The 19,148-nt window shown below is 41.9% G+C and overlaps 1 protein-coding gene across 3 annotated transcripts in view; it reads right to left on the bottom strand.

Annotated features, from left to right (window-relative positions):
- LOC136826576 (NFX1-type zinc finger-containing protein 1-like) overlaps nt 1–19,148 on the bottom strand; it is a 321,939-nt gene that overhangs the window by 137,469 nt on the left and 165,322 nt on the right. For all 3 annotated transcript variants that reach the window (XM_067083776.1, XM_067083778.1, XM_067083777.1), the window contains exon 5: nt 3,915–4,083. In XM_067083776.1, coding sequence (XP_066939877.1) covers nt 3,915–4,083 — 169 coding nt within the window. The remainder of the gene's footprint in view (nt 1–3,914; nt 4,084–19,148) is intronic.

The raw sequence follows: 19,148 nt of genomic DNA, 5'->3' as shown, positions 1-19,148 counted from the left end.
TGCCTAATTGTTATAGTTTTTGAGCTACGAACAATAATGTTGACAATGGTAACATTTTTTTCGTTTCAATCAACTTATAACGTCAAAATGAAACTGTTGCCTTTACCAAAACCTTATTTCTTGACTCTCACTGTATTCCTCAACCTTTACTCTACATTTTCGTATGTTTACAAAGTAATTCCTATGAAAAATAACCGAGAGAGAGCTCTTAAAAAAAAATAACTTTAGAGCTAATTCTCATCATACGCCAGGCAGTGTGCTCTGTTTCTTACCTCTTTTCTATCAATTTTTTCATCAACTGAACTTATTCATTTTTCACTATTTTATATATTGATATTTCGAGAATTTTGTTTGCTTTCTCAAAAAAAAAAAAAAAAAAAAATCGCCTGACCTTCATAGTTTTTGGGCTACGAACGAAAATGTAAAAATAAGGATTCTTTTTTTTAAATAACTCAAATTTTTTCATATTTAGAGGGCTGGGACTCTTATTCTGACTATTCCACCATAAAATATAAACATTGAGAAAAAAAAGACAGCAAAATGAACTGTTGGCATAAAATATCTATTTTTGCTGAATTTTTTAAAAAATTACTTTTTCGCGCTGTCAAGCGCTCCCAGACACCTCGGATCTCTGATAGGCATGGTGCTCAAACCACAAAGATGCGAAAGTGTTAATTATGCAGAAAGGCTACGAAAATAAATACTTCACCAATCGAAGATGGAGCCATAGAGCAAACAAGCAGCAAAGTATAAATTTCAAAATTCAAGCTGCTGCCAACCACAGTCCATCAACCACAGCTGGCAAAACAAATTGAAGCTCTTTGTTATGCTGTACCTTCTCTTACATCCGAAAGTGGGTGGAGCGCGTCACCATAACCAAAACAAAATAGCGTGACCCACAATTTCAAAATTTTAAGCTGCCAGTTAAAAGAAACTAATAGCTATGTAATTACTGGGTTAAGTTACTTATATAACAATATTGTTTGTGTGTGTGTGTGCAAAGAACACATGAATGCGTCATGAGAAATCCCCAGCCTTCCAACAACCAAGTAGATACAAAAGGTCATACAGTTACAATAAAGCTAAGGTTAGCAGAACAAGTATTGAGAATGAGCTCTCAAAACTGAGGCCTTTCCAAAGGGCTCTTCAATGTATGAGTCACTATAAACAAGGTGGGAAAAACTGTTCAAAGCTCCCATAAGCATGGGCAACTCTACCAAAGGAGTAAGGTCCATGACCACTGGTTCGGAGACCTGGCTAAAAGAGTGGGCCACAGACACTGGTGGGATTCAAATATTCTGTCAACCGGTTCTATTACAAAAAGCATGTCAAATTTGCTCCACTTAGCTTAAAATGCTGATCTTGGATTCTAGCATATAAATTGATCAATTATACTTATTTCCCAAATAAAACGTCTAAATAATGGTTAAGCATCATTATAATGATATTGAGTCTGTAAGTAATGAACATCATCACATACAGATATATCTATGTACCAGTAGACACGTTTGAATGTTGTACTTTTTTCAATCACCATTGCTATTCTTATAAATCATATGTATACTTCTATTTCTAGATTTTATGGCTGTGTATTCTTCGAAAGGTAAAAATAAAAATACTTTACTATAGTTTGCTGTACTGGCATTAAATGCTGCTATTCTATAAAAGAAAAAATAAACCAAATCTTTACTGGAATCTTTTAACATAAACTTTGTAATACTTCAAGTATTTTTAAATGGCAACTTGATTGTCATTTCTTTTTCTTTACCCTGTTGTCATCAGCAGAGTGGTTTCTTCTAAGCCTCGTCTTTACCGAAGGGGTGGCATTCCATGAGCTAAACGGGAGGCCAATCAGATTAATTATCATAAGCTTAGCTACATTTTCAATTGTAAGGTGACTCCTTTTATCTGAATGGTCATTCTTGAAAACCTCTTTCTGCCTCAACAGAACTGACAGCATAGCATTGATAATATTTTTAGCTTTCTGTATACCTTGAGGAACCTCAGCCTTAGCAGGATTGCTCGAATTTTGTAAAACATTTCTCACGTAGTCCCGAAAATCATTGATACTGATTTTATGATGGAAAACTTTTACTAAATTATTTCATTTTCCTTCAGCAGCTCTCCAAGGTACAACTACTTCCTCAATATTTCACGAATTGGGCTTGAGCAAATTGATCAGCCCCTGAATTTTCTCATCTTGTTCACTGTTCTTTAATATGATCAGCCCATGAATTTTGTCATATTGTTCATTGTTCTTTAATATTAAACTATCACAGTTCATCAACCTGTTTTTAATATTTACTATTACTGCCTCAAGCAGCTTTTGATGAAGTAGGTTAACGACTTTGTTGTTGTTGGTAATGTTTAATGAAATTTATGTCACGAGTTAAAAGTTGCATGCTCTACTCTAATTATAACTGCCTATTTGGGTGGTCAATTGGTCGTTACACTTAGCCAGTTTGCTAAACTCATAAAATTTTGTGAGATGGTTCATGTGTACCAGTGCGAACCGGCTGAATCCCACCACTGGCCACAGGGGAATCCCCAGCCACCTCAACCAGAAAAGCTAGCAGACCAGGATACCACTCTGAATGAGGAAAATGAGGTGCTACCAGGGTTTTCTGAGACCCAGAGTGACAAACACTCTGTTGATCGCTTGACAAATCAAATTCATAAGAGAAGAAGCAAACATATCCAGATTCTTATGGGAGTGTTGGAAGGTGTTTTTCAAGGCTGCAAGGGTCAGGAATGAAAATTATCTTGTGGTATTTAGGCTGTCAAGCCACGTACAGAAGCACTTTCAGCCATTCAGTGCTTAGATAGTGAAACGAAGGAGATGGAGTGGTTGGACAGAAAAATAGAGCCAGAAAATAAAGATGATCAAGTAGAAGGTTCTTAAGGAGAAAATGGGAGAAAACCCCCCAAGCTGCACTAAAAAGCAACAGGAAGAGGTTGGACAGCACGCTTGAAAAAATGGAAGTGGGAATGGAGCTAAGTAAAAGGCAAAAAAGTATGTGTAGCTAGAGGTCAAAAGAACACTGAAAACATCCTTAGTAATATGTAGAGTGCACCACATTAGATGCACTGAAGGCAGTACTCCCTATAAGGATGTGGAATAAAAAGCAGATAACCAGAACTGGATGAAGTTCTCCTATGTTCACAAAATCTTCCCTCCCACAAGAAAGTAAGGACTTTCCCAACTACTAATTGCCCCTGGCAGCTGAAATGGTCTGTCAAAACCTTCTTGCTAGAACATACCTGGGTGACATAAGCCAATAGTCATGCTGTCACTCATCAATACTGCAAGGTGACTCATCACATGAACCAGAATGTTTGCAGAGCTAGCTGCACTGCCTGCATTAACAAGATCTTGGTGTACAGATGAGATCTGTCCACAAACTTGAACTGGAAAGACCAGTCAGGAGTTCTCCCTACCCCTTCTTTACTGTATCTGAGATCATAATCATCCCCAAAGGTGGGAAGTTCAAGAGAACTCCCACAACGAGGTTCCTGTCATCCAGCATGCACACACACACACACACACACACACACACACACACACACACACACACACACACACACACACACACACACACACACACACACACACACACACACACACACACACACACACACACACACACACACACACACACACACACACACACACACACACACACACACTATAGTGATAGTATGTCTGACAAAACTGGAATAAGCAAACTGAGGTGGACACCATGGACCAGCAACCAATGCGGAAACCTACTTCATTAACTACCAATCTTGCTGATAGTAACTGCAGTTCTTGTTATCACGTCAAGTACCAGCTCAGAAGCAATAATAAAAGCAACTTATCCATACATGATTAAAAACCTACAAAAGCACAAAAATGAGGATAATCATCAACATACCTCTCGCTCAGGAATATCATGATTGATGAAAAACACATCTGATGCCACTCCTTTGACATGTGGGTAAGTAAAGACAACTGGATCATCTTTCAATTCTGGGTATATAGAAGGAACAAGAAGACGCAATATAGCTGGCCTCATACGATGTTGGTACACAAGAGTTTCGTAACTAAAAGGCAAACCTATGTATTAATATATGAAACACTACATTATTATATAAACAATATATAAAAATTTATAATTATTCTACAAGTACATAATTCTTATTTTACTTATGGGATACTGCCCTATCATGTTAGCTATACAGTTATCATTCAATTAGCAATACTGCCCTATCATAATAGCTATACAGTTATTATTCAATTAGCAAAAGGCAAAAGTATCTCTCCTCTGTCAAAATTCATTATACTGATGAGATGAAAAACTGCCAGTCTCTAATCAGCATTACCACTAGCAAGATGGCCCAGTTTTATAGTTTTTTGTGTGTGAAAAATATTCTACATTTTATCACATTCAACTAAATATAAATTTTTCCTAACCATATATTGTTATGCGTAGTCAGTGGAGGGGGGTGGAGTTATTTTTCAAGTGCAAGGCCAATGAGATGGGCAAAGTAACATTCCTTTTGAGAAAAATTTTTCAAGTTATTTGTACTTTTCTTAACATACAAACCTGAGGTCTTTACATATGGGATTAACTTTCAGCAAGTTGGAAATTCAGCAGTTAAACTGTTGCAAAGTTGGTTATGGTAACAGTTACTGGTGGTAGGGGTGGAAACACCGCCCACCCAGTCAGAATACATTTCTCTTTAGCCAAGGTAAGAGAATGAGGGATGGTAACAGGTAGGCCCTTAATGTAAAGACCTCAGGTTTGTATGTTAGGAAAAATACAAATTACTTTAAAAATCTGTCATTTGTTCCTATACAAATACAAACCCTAGGTCTTTACATATGGGAGACTTGCTTTTGGAGGGAGGATTCCGAGTAATTCTCTGAAATGACTGGTGGTTCGGCACACCTGGGTATTCTCTTCCTGATCATGGAAGAACAAAGGAGGGAGACCATACCTCTGGTCTACTGAACAAGAGAGAGGTATGATGTTCAATTGTCGGACTTCTGGACATTTTGAATTTAAGGAATGTAATATCCTTAATTCGAAAAGGTTCGGATGAACTGCCCCCCCGTCTCGGAGACTTCAAAACTAAGAATACCCAACTGGTTTTCTCGTAGTCAGTCCCCCTCTTCCCTTGCTAGAGAGACGGAAGGATTTGCATTTACTAATCCAATTAGTTAGATTATAGATAGAATACTCAGTCACCTAGATCACCTGCATGCACACCAGTCCAGCACGTGATGGCTCGTTCACTGTTCCTCTGCGCACTGGAAGAGGAAGAAGAAAGGAGAACGGATGGAGGCCAGTCCCACACATACCTCCAAGCAGCCGCATACCCTAGGCGAGATGCAACTTGTCCCTCAAGACCTGGATGAACTAAATTTGTTGAGCACCCACCATAGGATCCAAGGAAAAGGAGTCGAAGGACCTATGGGCAACATCCCAAGGTAAAAGATGAGTGTGATCTTCACGATTAAATTCCCTCCTAATACTTGGCCAACAGGTTCTTCCTAAATGCAATGGACAGACCAATGCCCTTTGCCTTGAAAGATCTGGTCCGAAACGTACTCATGTCCACAAGAAGTTGCGGGGTACACTCATTTAATCGTCTCACTAGTTACAGAAATGGCAATTTGGACACCATTTCTTGGCCAACTTGAAGGTAACGAACGAGTCACTAGCATTGGGTTGAAAGTCTAGTCTTTACGGAGGCAACATAGATGTTGTACTGTCACTGGCCCCACAGGATCAAGGAAGTGGAATGATCCATCTCACTGAACACTTTCAAAACATGTACAAAGACGGAAGGCGTAAGCTTCCAGATGTAAAGGGTACCAAAGATGTCTTTCTTTATTCAAAGGTGCGAGAAGACAGAACAGAACCAACGGTACCAAAGATGTCTTTCTTTATTCAAAGGTGCGAGAAGACAGAACAGAACCAACTTCAGTGAGTCGAGAAAGAAGGACTATGATCAAGCTTCTTCAGAGGTTGAATGAATTTCTGGAAGTCAAGGTGCCAAGATCAAGTGGCCTTATCTTCTGACTTCAGCAAATAATGTTGTAATGACATCCATCTTGCTTGGGATGTATGGTTGACCACTGCACTGAATGTTCTTCTGTCTGTTAGTGTACTTGCACTGCAATAGGGCAGATGAAAGGACACTACGACCTGTTGTTCGACCATGCACTACCATGCTGTCGTTGCTATCACACCAAGGAGTGTTTATCTTGGATCTGGACTCTTGAAAGTTTAAAAGAACAATGCTCAAGTCCCAAGAAAATAAGTGTAGGACACTGCTGCCCTGGTCAAAGTTCCTAAGAATGAAAAGTCTCTGGAGGAGGATAGTGTAACCATGGCACTCCCTTGGTGTTGTTGCTATCAAAGGAGTGCCTATTTGGACACTGAGATTCCTGGACACTTTGCTTTCCATGTAGACACCTCGGGATTATGTATGTAATTAACGGACAGGTTTGCTTAAAGCAAATGGGTGTTACAGACTAATACACACACACACAAAGCCACTCCAACATCTAAAAACATAACAGACACCTCACGTCTCGACTGTCAACCTAACTGCGCAACGACTCCTTGCTGCTGGGAGAAAGGGCGCTGGTGACTGGTACAATACATGTACATGCACTACCGGGGTCTAAGCGATGACAGGCAGGGCAGCCGATCGAGACTACAGTCTACCCCAAAGCCAAATTAAAGTCCTTCAAAAAAAAAGGCATTTTTAAACAAATTTGTGGGAGATGGTGAGGACCAACCATGTTTGCATGACAAATAAGTAAATACTAATTTTCAAGTATTAATAAGATTAAATAATAATATAATAATAATAATCTGTAATTAAAACATATATGCATTTTTAAAGTAAATTATTTCCATTTTTAAACAAAAAAAATATCACACCCTGTCTTCTGCCCATAGCTTTGAAGCTATGGGGGAGGGTGGAACTGTCAAATATATCAAATTACTTGACATTTCTGACCAAGGGTAGAAGATCAATTTCTTCTCTCTCTCTCTCTCCAAAAGGTAGAACGAGAAATGGATAGATATACAAATAGATAATAAGTTCAGTCCTCTCTCTCTCTCTCTCTCTCTCTCTCTCTCTCTCTCTCTCTCTCTCTCTCTCTCTCTCTCTCTCTCTCTCATGAAGAGATACTGCTAATTTGAGTCTCTTTACATATGCACAGAGTGTGTGTGTGTGTTCATAATGTTTTAAAAATGTGTAGTAAAGGTCATAGTACATCTTTGGAGGACAAAGAAAAAGACAATTTTTTGTTGTTGTCAGTGGTAGTAAAGAGAAATGGATTAACATTCCTCGAGAGATTCAAGAGTTAAACTCACTCTATCTCTCTCTCTCTCTCTCTCTCTCTCTCACTGGAAAAGGGTACTAATGTTTAAGATGACTTTGAAATGATATTAATATAATATCAAAGATTAATACAATAGTTATAAGATAATTTTAGCTATATTTGATATTGTATGATACTTAAAAGTAAAAATGGGGGAGCACTGTGGTTCTGCAAAATTCCAAGTCTTTTCCTGGTAGGTAAATGGTGAAGCAGTCTCTCTCTCTCTCTCTCTCTCTCTCTCTCTCTCTCTCTCTCTCTCTCTCTCTCTCTCTCTCTCTCTGTGGCTCCAAAACAGCTGAATGGTAAAATTTTGTAGGTTTTTTTTTATTAAAGACTCAATAAAAATGCAAGTTACATCATTTTCACAATACCCAAAGGATACTCAAAGGATTAAAAGTAAGGTTTTCTTACGATTTTCGACAATTATTTTGTTTTTGATGATTTTCGGCTTACGACGCGGCATCAGAATGGATTCCCCATAGTAAACCGGAGACTGCCTGTATTTTAATTACATACGTGTGTACAGGGGCAGTTTAACTGGGGGCAAGCTGTAGGGGGTGGTGCTTCACTTGCAGTTTTGGCTTAGAGACAGACCTCGCCTCAGGGATTCATGCTTTCAGCTTTTTTTTTTTTTTTGTTGGGAAATAATTATATTATTCTTCCCACTGTGTGGTTTCTCTTCAGTTAATTTAGGAGAAAATTATATGGGCTTTTAGCACTTTATGAAATTAAGATCAGGTCATATCTGTGGGTGTGGAGTTTTCTTATAGGGAACAATACGGCAGGTGATGATGAGGACAAAGGACATTAATTCATGGGTCACAACAGTAGCTTCGGGAATTCAACCATTCCCTGGGTTAGTAAATGGAGTTCTCCCCCAACCAGTAGAGATTTTTACTGAAGGGCTGAATAATTACCTGACTGCTAAGAAAACGCAGAAGGACCTCCAAGGTTTCCTTAGAATGGTGTACAGGGCTGCAGAAAAAAGAGGTTCAGCCAGAATTCCATGGTTAGTTTTAGTTCTCAGTCATACAATCATGCAACAGACTTTGTGAAGAAATTGAAAGGGCCTGCAGGGGCACACGGTGACTACCTCTCTCTTTGGACGGCATCGGGAAGCTGTTGCATTTTCCTTGGCTCTTACACGAAGTCCCAGATGCTCTAGTGGATAGTTTCCATAAGAATATAGAGCATGCATCTGATGAGGGGCTAATTTTTTCTCAGGTTTACAAGCACATGTCAAAAAATATGTCCTGCAATTGATAGTATCTTTTTCAATGGCATGCCAAAGGCTTCTGCAGGCATTCCTAAGAACCCGTCAGAAGGGGATTTTGTATGAATACAGGCAGTCCTCAGTTATGGGTGGGAGTTCAGTTCTGGGGATGTGATAACCGAAAATCAGCGAATTCTGGCATATTTTCGGCGATTTTCAGGCTAATCGGCACAAAAAAGTGCTGATTTTCAGTTATCGGCACCTCTTTTAGGTGTGTATTGGCGCCAATACCCAATTATCAGCGGCGATAAGCGGAAATCGGCGATTTTTGGCATAAAAATTGCCGACTTTCGTCGCTAGACAAGTGCCATGAAACCGGATCGCTATTAACCGAGCCCGCTGCTAACCAGGGACTGCCTGTATTGTTAATATGTGCTGCATATTTTTTTTATTACTGCAGATATGTGTTTTTGCTCCACAGTTTAGCAGGTGCCATGAATGCTTGTGTCAGTGGTTATGTCAGCTTCCGTTCCCTTAGAAACTGGGACATTCTTTTCTCTTGAGATTTAGTACGTCAGCATCCTTTAGTGATGCGGCTTCCTCCAGAAGTCCAGTTGCGCGGTGTGGGAACGTAGAAATTTGTTCATATGTTCATTTCAAATAGTAGGGGCGAATGAGTCGAAGTTTATGATTTTGTGTACAGGTGAATCATTAAGGCAAAATCTTTTGTTTGTATAAGATGTGCTTCTGGTGAGCCTTTTTACTACTGCTGTTGAGGTAAGCTTACACTGTGGTACCCAAGTGAACATTTAATTTTTTTTTTTGTGTCTAACGTGTAGTTCTTACATCAGTTTTCCGATGTACAGGCAGTCCCAGGTTATTGGTGATCCGATTTTATGGCGCTTGTCTAGTGACGAAAATCAATGATTTTTGGTGCCGATATGCATTGATTTCCGCTTATCGGCACCAATTATCAATACATACCTAACAGAGACACTGATCTCTGGTTATCAGCGTAGATACCTGATTATTGGCACTGGTAAGTAACGAAAATCTGCGATTTCAGTTATCAGCGATTTTCGCTTATCGTCATGCCGTCGGAACGGAACCCCTGCTGATAACCGGGGACTGCCTGTACTATGTTTTTCCCATTTTCTTTAGTTTGTACTTTAGGTCTTAATGGCCAGTGATCTCAACCATATTTTTAGTGCTGATTTTTTCAAAGTGATTTTCTCTGTCCTGCTGATGTCTCGTTTAGGGTCACGAGATAGAGGGAAATTTGACAGACATGTTGACCTTGGTCATTGTAGACAAATCTGACTTTGGGGTGAATAAGATTACTCAAAGTCCATATTTAATTTTGATCTATTTGAAGTTAGGTATAGTCTTACCCGATACTTTGCTTAAATCTCATTTATATATTCCTTTTGTCAGACTTATTGAATAAAGCTATATTTTTCATATGTTTGATAGTCTCAGTTCTTGTCTCCTTTATGAACCTATAGATAAGAGTGAGAGAGTGGGAACAGTTGCTCATACAAAATGTGAGATCCCTCCTAGGTCTAGAGATGTCATTGGACAGAGGTAAGTTTCGCCCTCCTTTTGGGTTTTAGAGTAAAGGGGGAGGGTAACATACAGTATGTCCAAAAATTACATTTTTATGATAAAATGATGTTTCATTATACTTACCAAAACACTGTAAAAGCTTTTATCTCTTTAAAATCGACACGTCCGAGATATAAATTTTCAAACTTTGTTTGGAACGCTGATACAATTGGCGGGAGACCCAACCCCACCGGATGCCGGTGGGGGTAGCGTGGCAGGATACATACCCATAAACCCAGGTCAGTTTCATTCTCGGTATACACAATCAGTGAAAACCTGAGATAACGTCTCCCCCTGCGGGGAGGAGGAGGAGGCCTTTACGTTACAATGTTTTGGTAAGTATAATGAAACATCATTTTATCATAAAAATGTCATTTTCATTATAAAGACTTACCAAAACACTGTAAAAGCTGATTCCACATTTAAGGTGGAAGGGCAGGGGATGAGGTACCAGTTATTGAAAGGTTACACACAAAAAAAAAAAAAAGGAACAAACTCTAACCATGGGTATCTTAAGGATCCATACCAACAAAAGGGCAGGAGTCACCTTACCTGGTAGATGGGCTTTTGCTGGGAGGTACTGCTGCTGGTTGAAGCTCCATTACCTGCAGAGGCCTTGGGCGTAAGCACTGCTAGTCACTCTGCTCCATAACAACCCAAGCAGTCAGGAAGTACACCGCTGACTGAGACAAGGGGTGACTTCCTTTGCTCTTGCCCTGAGCAATTGGAAAGCAACCAGATTGAAAAACGGGTCTCACCGCCTAACCTAAAAACAGTTAAATACATCCCCCTTCCCTATACCCTCAGTAGCTCAACTAGAATGGAGGGTACTCCAGGTGAACTGAGCACCCCCGGCTTCCCATTAACTCAGCGACCATAAAACCACAGGGGGAAGGAAAGATAAGGAACCTACCCCCCTAGTGTGTTCCCCCTAAAACCAAGCCTGCTACCGATACGGGACCTAACGCAAACAGGTCCTGATACGCAACTTCAACCTCCCTAAGGTAGTGAGACGCAAACACCGACTTCGACCTCCAGAAGGTGCTCTGTGTAATCTGCAAAAGTTACTTATTATGACGGAAGGCCACTGAAGTTGCTATTGAGCGCACTTCGTGAATGTGAGACTTGACTAGGCGTGCGTCCTCTTCGTTGATGTGCCTGTGCGCCTCTAAGATGAGTTCCTTGACGAAGAAAGCAAGGGCATTCTTGGATAAAGGTCTGGTTGGATCTTTCACTGAACACCACAGGTTAGAGGAACGTCCTCTGATGTTGGCCGTTCTGGCCAAGTAAGTTTTGATAGCTCTAACAGGGTACAAAGAAGCCTCCAATTCTTGAGGGCCAGCCACTTCGGAGAGGTTTTGAATGGTAAAGGACCGAGGCCACGGGTTGGAAGGAGACTCGTTCTTGGCCAGAAAATTCAAGGTGAACGAGCAAACAGCATTACCTTGTGAAAAACCCACTTCCTTGTCAATGGCTTGTATTTCACTAACCCTCTTTGCCGTTGCTAAAGTAACCAGGAAAAGGGATTTCTTAGTGAGGTCTCTAAGAGAAAGATCTTCTAAAGGTTCATACCTTGGAGACATTAACCACCTCAAAACTACATCTAAATTCCAGGCAAGGGAAGGTTTTGGGGCCTTAGCTGTGTCTAAGGACTTGAGGAGGTCTGACAAGTCTCGGTTATTTGATAGGTCTAACCCCCTATGGTAGAAGACGGAGGACAGCATAGCTCTGTAGCCCTTGATGGTTGATGGCATCAATTTTCTTGAATCCCTCAAGTAAATGAAAAAATCGGCAAGTTGAGTTATAGACGTCGAAGAAGAGGAGATACTATTTTTTCTACACCAGTTCCTGAAGACTGTCCACTTGGATTGGTATAATTTGCTCGAGGAGTCCCTTCTGCACCTCGCAATAGCCTCTGCAGCCTTGCTTGAAAAACCTCTCACTCTGATGAGCTTCCTGACAGTCTGAAGCCTGTCAGAGCGAGAGTGGACAATCCCTGGTGGAACTTCATTAGGTGGGGTTGTCTGAGAAGCGACTTCTTTTGAGGGAGAAGCCTCTGGAAGTCTATCAGGAGATCTAGCAGGTCTGGGAACCACTCCTTCCTTGGCCAGAACGGGGCAACGAGGATCAGCTCGACCTTCTGATGGAATTTCACTTTGTTTATCACTTGCCTGATGAGCCCGGAAAGGAGGGAAGGCATAGGCAAACAGGTTCGTCCAGTCTAGGAGCATGGCGTCCACCAAGTGAGTCAGTGGGTCTGGAACTGGTGAGCAGAACACTGGGAGACAATGGTTCTTGGAGGTAGCGAAGAGATCTAATATGGGAGTGCCCCACAGATTCCACAGATCTAGGCACACTTGCGGGTGCAGGGTCCACTCCGTGGGAGAGTCTGGTTCCGGCGGCTGAGTTGGTCCGCCAGGACGTTCAGCTTTCCTGCACAAACCGAGGAACAGGGCCACCCTGTTGCTGTCCGCCCACAGAAGAAGGTCTCTCGCAGCTTTGAACAGGGCGAAGGAATGGGTACCTCCTGTTTCTGGATGTAGGCTAGAGCCGTCGAGTTCTCGGTGTGAACAGCGACTGCTTGGCCTGAGACGTGGGTCGAAAATTCCTGGAGAGCGAGGTGAATGGCCAACAGTTCCTTGACATTGATGTGGAGCTTCTTCTGTTCGTCCGACCAAACTCCTGACGTCGGCTAGATGTGCTCCCCACCCAACATTGGACGCGTCTGAGAACATCTGCAGGGATGGTTGTCTTGGGAGGAGATCCAGACCTTCCGAAAGCCTTTCCGGCGACCTCCACCAGAAAAGATGCCCCTTGACGTCGGGAGGAATGTTGAAGACCGTGGAGTCTGTTTGGGTCCTTCTGTCCCAAGAGTCCCTGAGGAAAAACTGTAAGGGTCTCATGTGCAGACGGCCTAACCTTACAAATTGCTCCGCTGACGACAGAGTTCCCAGGACAGCCATCCACTGACGGGCGGAGCAACTGTCCAGGAGGAGAAACTTCTCCACCGTCTGAAGGCAGGAGGAGACCCTTTTGGGAGACATAAAAGCCCAAAAAGCTAGACTGTCCAGAGTCATCCCCAAATAAAGAATCCTCTGTGAAGGAACTAAGCTAGACTTTTCCGTGTTTATCAGAATCCTTAAGTCTCGAGCTAACCTTAGGGTTCTGTGAAGGTCCTCCATGCAGCGGTCCCTTGACGATGAACGGAGTAGCCAGTCGTCTAGGTACAAGGAGAACCGAACTCCCTCCAGGTGGAGCCAATGACCTATCAGGGCGAGAATCCTGGTGAACACTTGCGGGGCTGTCGACAGGCCGAAGCAGAGGGCCCGAACTGGTAAACTCTGTCCTGAAAACAAAGCCGAAGATACCTCCTGGAGTCCTGATGTACTGGAATGTGGAAGTAGGCATTTTCCATGTCGAGGGTCACCATCCAATCCCCCGAGTTAGTGCCTGAAGAACTGAGCGGTTCGTTTCCATGGAGAACTTGGTTTTCTCTAAGTACAAATTGAGAGCACTTACGTCAAGAACTGGCCTCCAACCCTCTGATGACTTGGGGACTACAAAAAGGCAGTTGTAGAAACCTGGGGTTGACACATCCTGCACTACTTCGATGACCGCTTTCCTTAAGAGAGACCGGACTTCTGTCTCTAGGGCCAAAAACTTGACTGAGCCTCTTGAGTATGCTGTCAAGGAAATGGGAGAATTGGAGAGAGGAGGAGGTTGGGCGAACGGCAGACGGTAGCCTAGCTGGAGCACTTGCACCACCCACTTATCTGCACCTCTGTCTCTCCATTCCTCCCAAAACAGGCTGAGTCTGGCCCCCACCGGCGCATGGAGGACAGGGATCCTACTTACTGGTATGATGACCTTGTGGCTTCGAGGAGAACTTGTGACCCCTGGAGTTGGAGTGGGACCTTGAGTAAGGTTTGGACCTGGAGTTATGAAACGGATGCCTGTTAAGAGGAGATACCATCTTGGTCAAAGGAGCAGGAGCAGGCCTCGGTCTGGTGGAAGACATAGACAGGATGTGTGACGACGCCCTCTTATCCATGGCTGACAGGACGTCTTTCACTACTGCTTCTGGGAAGAGGCCCTCCTTGTCAAAGGGTGCGAACATCAAAGCCGTTCTCTGCGAAGAAGTCACAGCCTTAGACAAGAACGAGCACCAAGTTTCCCTCTTCTTCAGAGTGGCCATGGCGAAGAGGGAGGAAATTTCGCCTGCCGCATCATGGATAGCGATATCGGTGCAGGAAAGGAACCCCGTGATTTTTTCCAAGACGTCTTCTGCGAGATTAGCCTGCTCCACCTGTTTGAAAATAGCTCCCATTGACCAATCGATAAAGCTGACAATCTCTAGGAGCTTGAAGAGGTTCCTGGAAAAATGTTCTACATCTAGGGCAGAAAAGAAGGTCTTGGCTGCCTCGAATGAAATGCGTCTTGAGGGGTCCACAAGGGGCCAAGTCCCCTTGTGCTGAAATTGCGGATCCCAGTGAAGGAGAAGCTCCTGTGCTGTAATAATTTTGCCTCCTTTTCGACAGCTTTGAAGGAGGGTGGTACGCAAACGACGACTTACCCGAGGACCTCTTAGCTTCCAACCACGCCTCTACCTCTTTTAATGCTTTCTTGGAGGCGGTGGAGAGTACCAACTTGGGAAGTGAAGTGGCAGGACCTTGTTTTCCCAGACGCAACGTAGAAGTCGGAGAAGAGGGGCTGTCGGCTGAAAATGTTGCATGGTGCGACTGCAGCAGAAAGCTGAGTAGAGAAGCGTAATGTGAAGAAGGCCCCGATTCACCTGGGCCTTCCTCCTCACCAGAAAGAATCGGTTCCGTGCCCAGACCGTCCAGGAGTTGAGGAGGAACGACTTCTTTATCCTCGGGAATACCAAGGACTTTATGGACTACCTTTTCTAGCTTCCCTTCCAACAGAATAGACTTCTGGGAGGGCGAGGATGTAGCCAGAGGCGCAGACACTTCCTGTGTGTAGGAGGAGGAGTAAGAGGCCCGGCACTTGCGGCAGAACTTCCTGGAGAGGGCTAGGCCTCTTGACTGCACTAGGTGACCTGGGACGAAGCGCCTGAAATGTATTTTCTTGATCGGATCCCCACGCTGAGCAACCAGGTATAGGGCTGGCTGTCCTTTTCTTGAAGAGTTTAGTAACCCTAGGGCAGGAATTATCCGAAGATTGCCTCTTTAAGGGCCGAGAGGTCTGATCCCACTTGGCGATGATGAGGAGGGGGGGATCCGAAGAGCTGGAATATGAAGACTGAAGATGAACTGCTGCTACTCTCACCTGAAGAGCTTAACCTTAGGTAGTGCCGCTTCGACTGCGACCACCTTGATGAAGCTTCTGGGGACACCATCCTGCGATGACGGCGATGGCGAGAAGATCGACGCGTCGATGGATGACTTTCACGTCTCCCTGATGCTTTTCGATGCTTCGAAGGCGAGTCAAGCTTACTATTTCCGCCACCAGGACTAAGGCTTTCCTGTGCCTTAGAGGACGAGCCTGCTCGTGGGCAATAATTTCTGACCTTTTCGCCAGCGCCGGACTGACTTCTAGCCTCAGAAGGCGAGCGGGACAGTTGCCTTTGCTCAAAAGATTCAGAAAAACGAGCAGACTCGCCTGAAACGCGATCGCAAACAACCACATTGTTATCACCAACCCAACACTGACGTCATCACCGACGCTAACGCCCGGACTACGGTGCGAACGCACTAAACTTAAGACCGACTCCATGAAACCGTTCATTTGCGCTTCCATTTGGTTTCTGAAAAGAACGAATTCTGATTTATCAGCCTCGAGGCTGGGCTTGGATTTAGGGAAAACATACTGGGAAGCTGGTGAAGAAGAGGGGGAAATATGAAAAGGGGAAAGAGCAGCGGTAGAGGAGGGGGTAGGAGAGGAGGAAGGAACAGCCGGTAGAGGAGGTGACGCCGATGCCACCACCGAAGAAGATGATAGCCTAGCTTCCTTACGCTTAAAGGCTTTCCTATCCCTATCCCTAACCAGCTTTATCTGATGGGAACTGTATGTTTGCCAAACCTCCTGACTCCATTCCATACATTCACTGCATGTGTTCTCCTGGGAACACTCTTGACCCCTACATGCTGTACACAAAGAATGGCGATCGTATTTAAGTTTAACTAGTTTGGCGGAGCACAAATTCCCTGCGCAAACTCTGGATCCCGAGAAGCTTGAATCCGACATAGCTACGAATTCCCAGAGCTAGGCTAGCTAGATAAAAAAAACAGGCAATTGAGTACTTCACCAAGGAGAGACGCCACAACTAGGCGCAAACAGACAAAGGAACCCAAACAGTTTGAGGCAGACGGACGCGCGAGATGCGTTCCCAATACGCCCGAGAATGAAACTGACCTGGGTTTATGGGTATGTCTCCTGCCACACTACCCCCACCGGCATCCGGTGGGGTTGGGTCTCCCGCCAATTGTATCAGCGTTCCAAACAAAGTTTGAAAATTTATATCTCGGACGTGTCGATTTTAAAGAGATAAAAGCTTTTACAGTGTTTTGGTAAGTCATTATAATGAAATGGCATATGACCATACAATTAAACAATTTAAGAATGTATGGTGGTTAAGTTGGAAGGACTAACTAACAGTCTAATATTCGTGTATCTAACATGTTTATACCAAAGTTCTCTGATGCATGCTGACACCTGACTGTAAACCAGCTGCAGTCTGTAACAGTGTACGATCAAATGTTGATAGTTTGTGGACCGCTTAACATTCATGAACATACATACATCTGCTTTCATTTCTCTCCCTCTCATCTGTGCTTGCTGTTTAAAATTATTCTTTTATAAAGCAACAGTATCTCCACAAAAAGGACACTTTCACCATCAACTATTCAAGAAGCCAAAAAGGCACGAAAGGATTATTAACTTGGAATTAAAACTGAATATGATCAATCAGCAGGAAAGAGGAAAAAAAGAATAAGCAAAACTGAATATGACTAATCAGTATGGAGGAGGAAAAGGAATAAGCACAATACTGTGGCAATTAACCTAGAACTTCCACATTCAACAGTGTCGACCATTCTTAACGATCAAGATAGTGTTGAACATTCTTAAGGATCAAGAACACACGTGAAGTTAAGGTTTTTTCGATGAACTCGACTGTAATTATGAAGCAAAGGCAAGGTCGAATCTATAAAATGGAGCAGTTATTAATGGTGTGGATAGAAGACTAGATTAAAAATAAACACCATTGAGCCTTATCATCATCCAGGCAATGGGCAGAAGTCTATTTCAGACCCTTAAGGAACATGCAGGTGAAGAATATCAACAAGAATTCATCGCAGGTGCCAAATGGTTCAAAAGGCTCAAATGAAGATACAGTCTGTATAATGTCTGGGTAAAAGGTAAGAGGCAGCAGGAAAGTTTGTCTATACTTTTGATGGATTCTAAAAAAAAAAAAAAAAAAAAAAAAAAGTTAAAAGATTGACATTTACAATGCAATAAACTATGAGTTCATAACCATTCTTAGGGTAAGCTTAACCCTTAAACGCCGAGCCTCTATTTACAAAAGTGTCTGTCGTATGCCGGCGGTGTTCGGGAGTTAGCGCCGAAGCGGAAAAAAGGTTTTTTCAAAAAATCACAACACGCTTAGTTTTTAAGATTGAGTTCATTTTTGGCTCCTTTTTTTTTTCATTGCCTGAAGTTTAGTATGCAACCATCAGAAATAAATATTGAAATATATGACAGCGTAAAAAAACTTTCATATATAATTATATACAAATCGAGCTGTGAGCAAAACGGTTAAAGCTAACGAGTTATTTTTTTTTCTTTGTATTGTACACTAAATTGCAATGATTTTGGTATATAATAACAAAATGATGCATGAATTCGTAACGCGCGGACGTAAAAAAGTTTTTTTCAAAAATTCACCATAAATCAAAATATTGTGCTAGAGACTTCCAATTTGTTTCAAAATGAAGGTAATTGATTGAATATTACTAGACTGTAAGTGTTTTAGCTTACAATTGCAGTTTTTGACCATTTCGGGTCGAGTTAAAGTTGACCGAAAGTAGAATTTTTTCTATTTATCGTGATTTATATGAAAATATTTCAAAACTGATAAAAGCTACAACCATGAGTTATTTTCTGTTGTATTCTACATGAAAATGCACACATTTTCATATATAAAACTTTATGTAACGACTAATATAAAACTGTGCAAACATTACGACAAAGTGACGAAAGAATTTCTGAGATGTTTGGCAGAGTTACACAACGTAAGGAAAAGTTTTTTTTCAAAAATTCACCATAAATCAAAATATTGTGCTAGAGACTTTCAATTTGTTGCAAAATGAAGGTAAATGATTGAATATTACTAGAATGTAAGAGTTTTACCTTACAATTGTGTTTTTTTACCATTTCAGTCGAGTTAAATTTGACCAAAGCTTGAAATTTTGGCACTTATCGTGATTTATATGAAAATATTTCAAAACTGATAAAAGCTACAACCATGAGTTATTTTCTGTTGTATTCTACACAAAATTGCACACATTTTCATATATAAAACTTTATGTAACGGCTAATATAAAACGGTGCAAACATTACAACAAAGTGACGAAAGAATTTCTGAGATGTTCAGCCAAGTTACCACGCGGACGTAAGGAAAAGGTTTTTTTTTTAAAATTCACCATAAATCGAAATTTTGTGCTAGAGACTTTCAATTTGTTGCAAAATGAAGGTAAATGATTGAATATTACTAGAATGTAAGAGTTTTAGCTTACAATTGCATTTTTCGACCATTTCGGTCGAGTTAAAGTTGACCGAAGGTTGAAATTTTGGCACATCATGATTTATATGAAAATATTTCCAAACTGATAAAAGCTACAACCATGAGTTATTTTAAATTGTATTCTACATAAAATAGCGCACATTTTCATATATAAAACTTTATGTAACGACTAATATAAAATG

The sequence above is a fragment of the Macrobrachium rosenbergii genome, chromosome 41, assembly GCF_040412425.1.
Source record: "Macrobrachium rosenbergii isolate ZJJX-2024 chromosome 41, ASM4041242v1, whole genome shotgun sequence".
Classification (NCBI taxonomy): Eukaryota; Metazoa; Arthropoda; class Malacostraca; order Decapoda; family Palaemonidae; genus Macrobrachium; species Macrobrachium rosenbergii.
The sequence above is the reverse complement of the archived record's forward strand: the minus strand, read 5'-3'. Positions and strand labels throughout refer to the sequence as shown.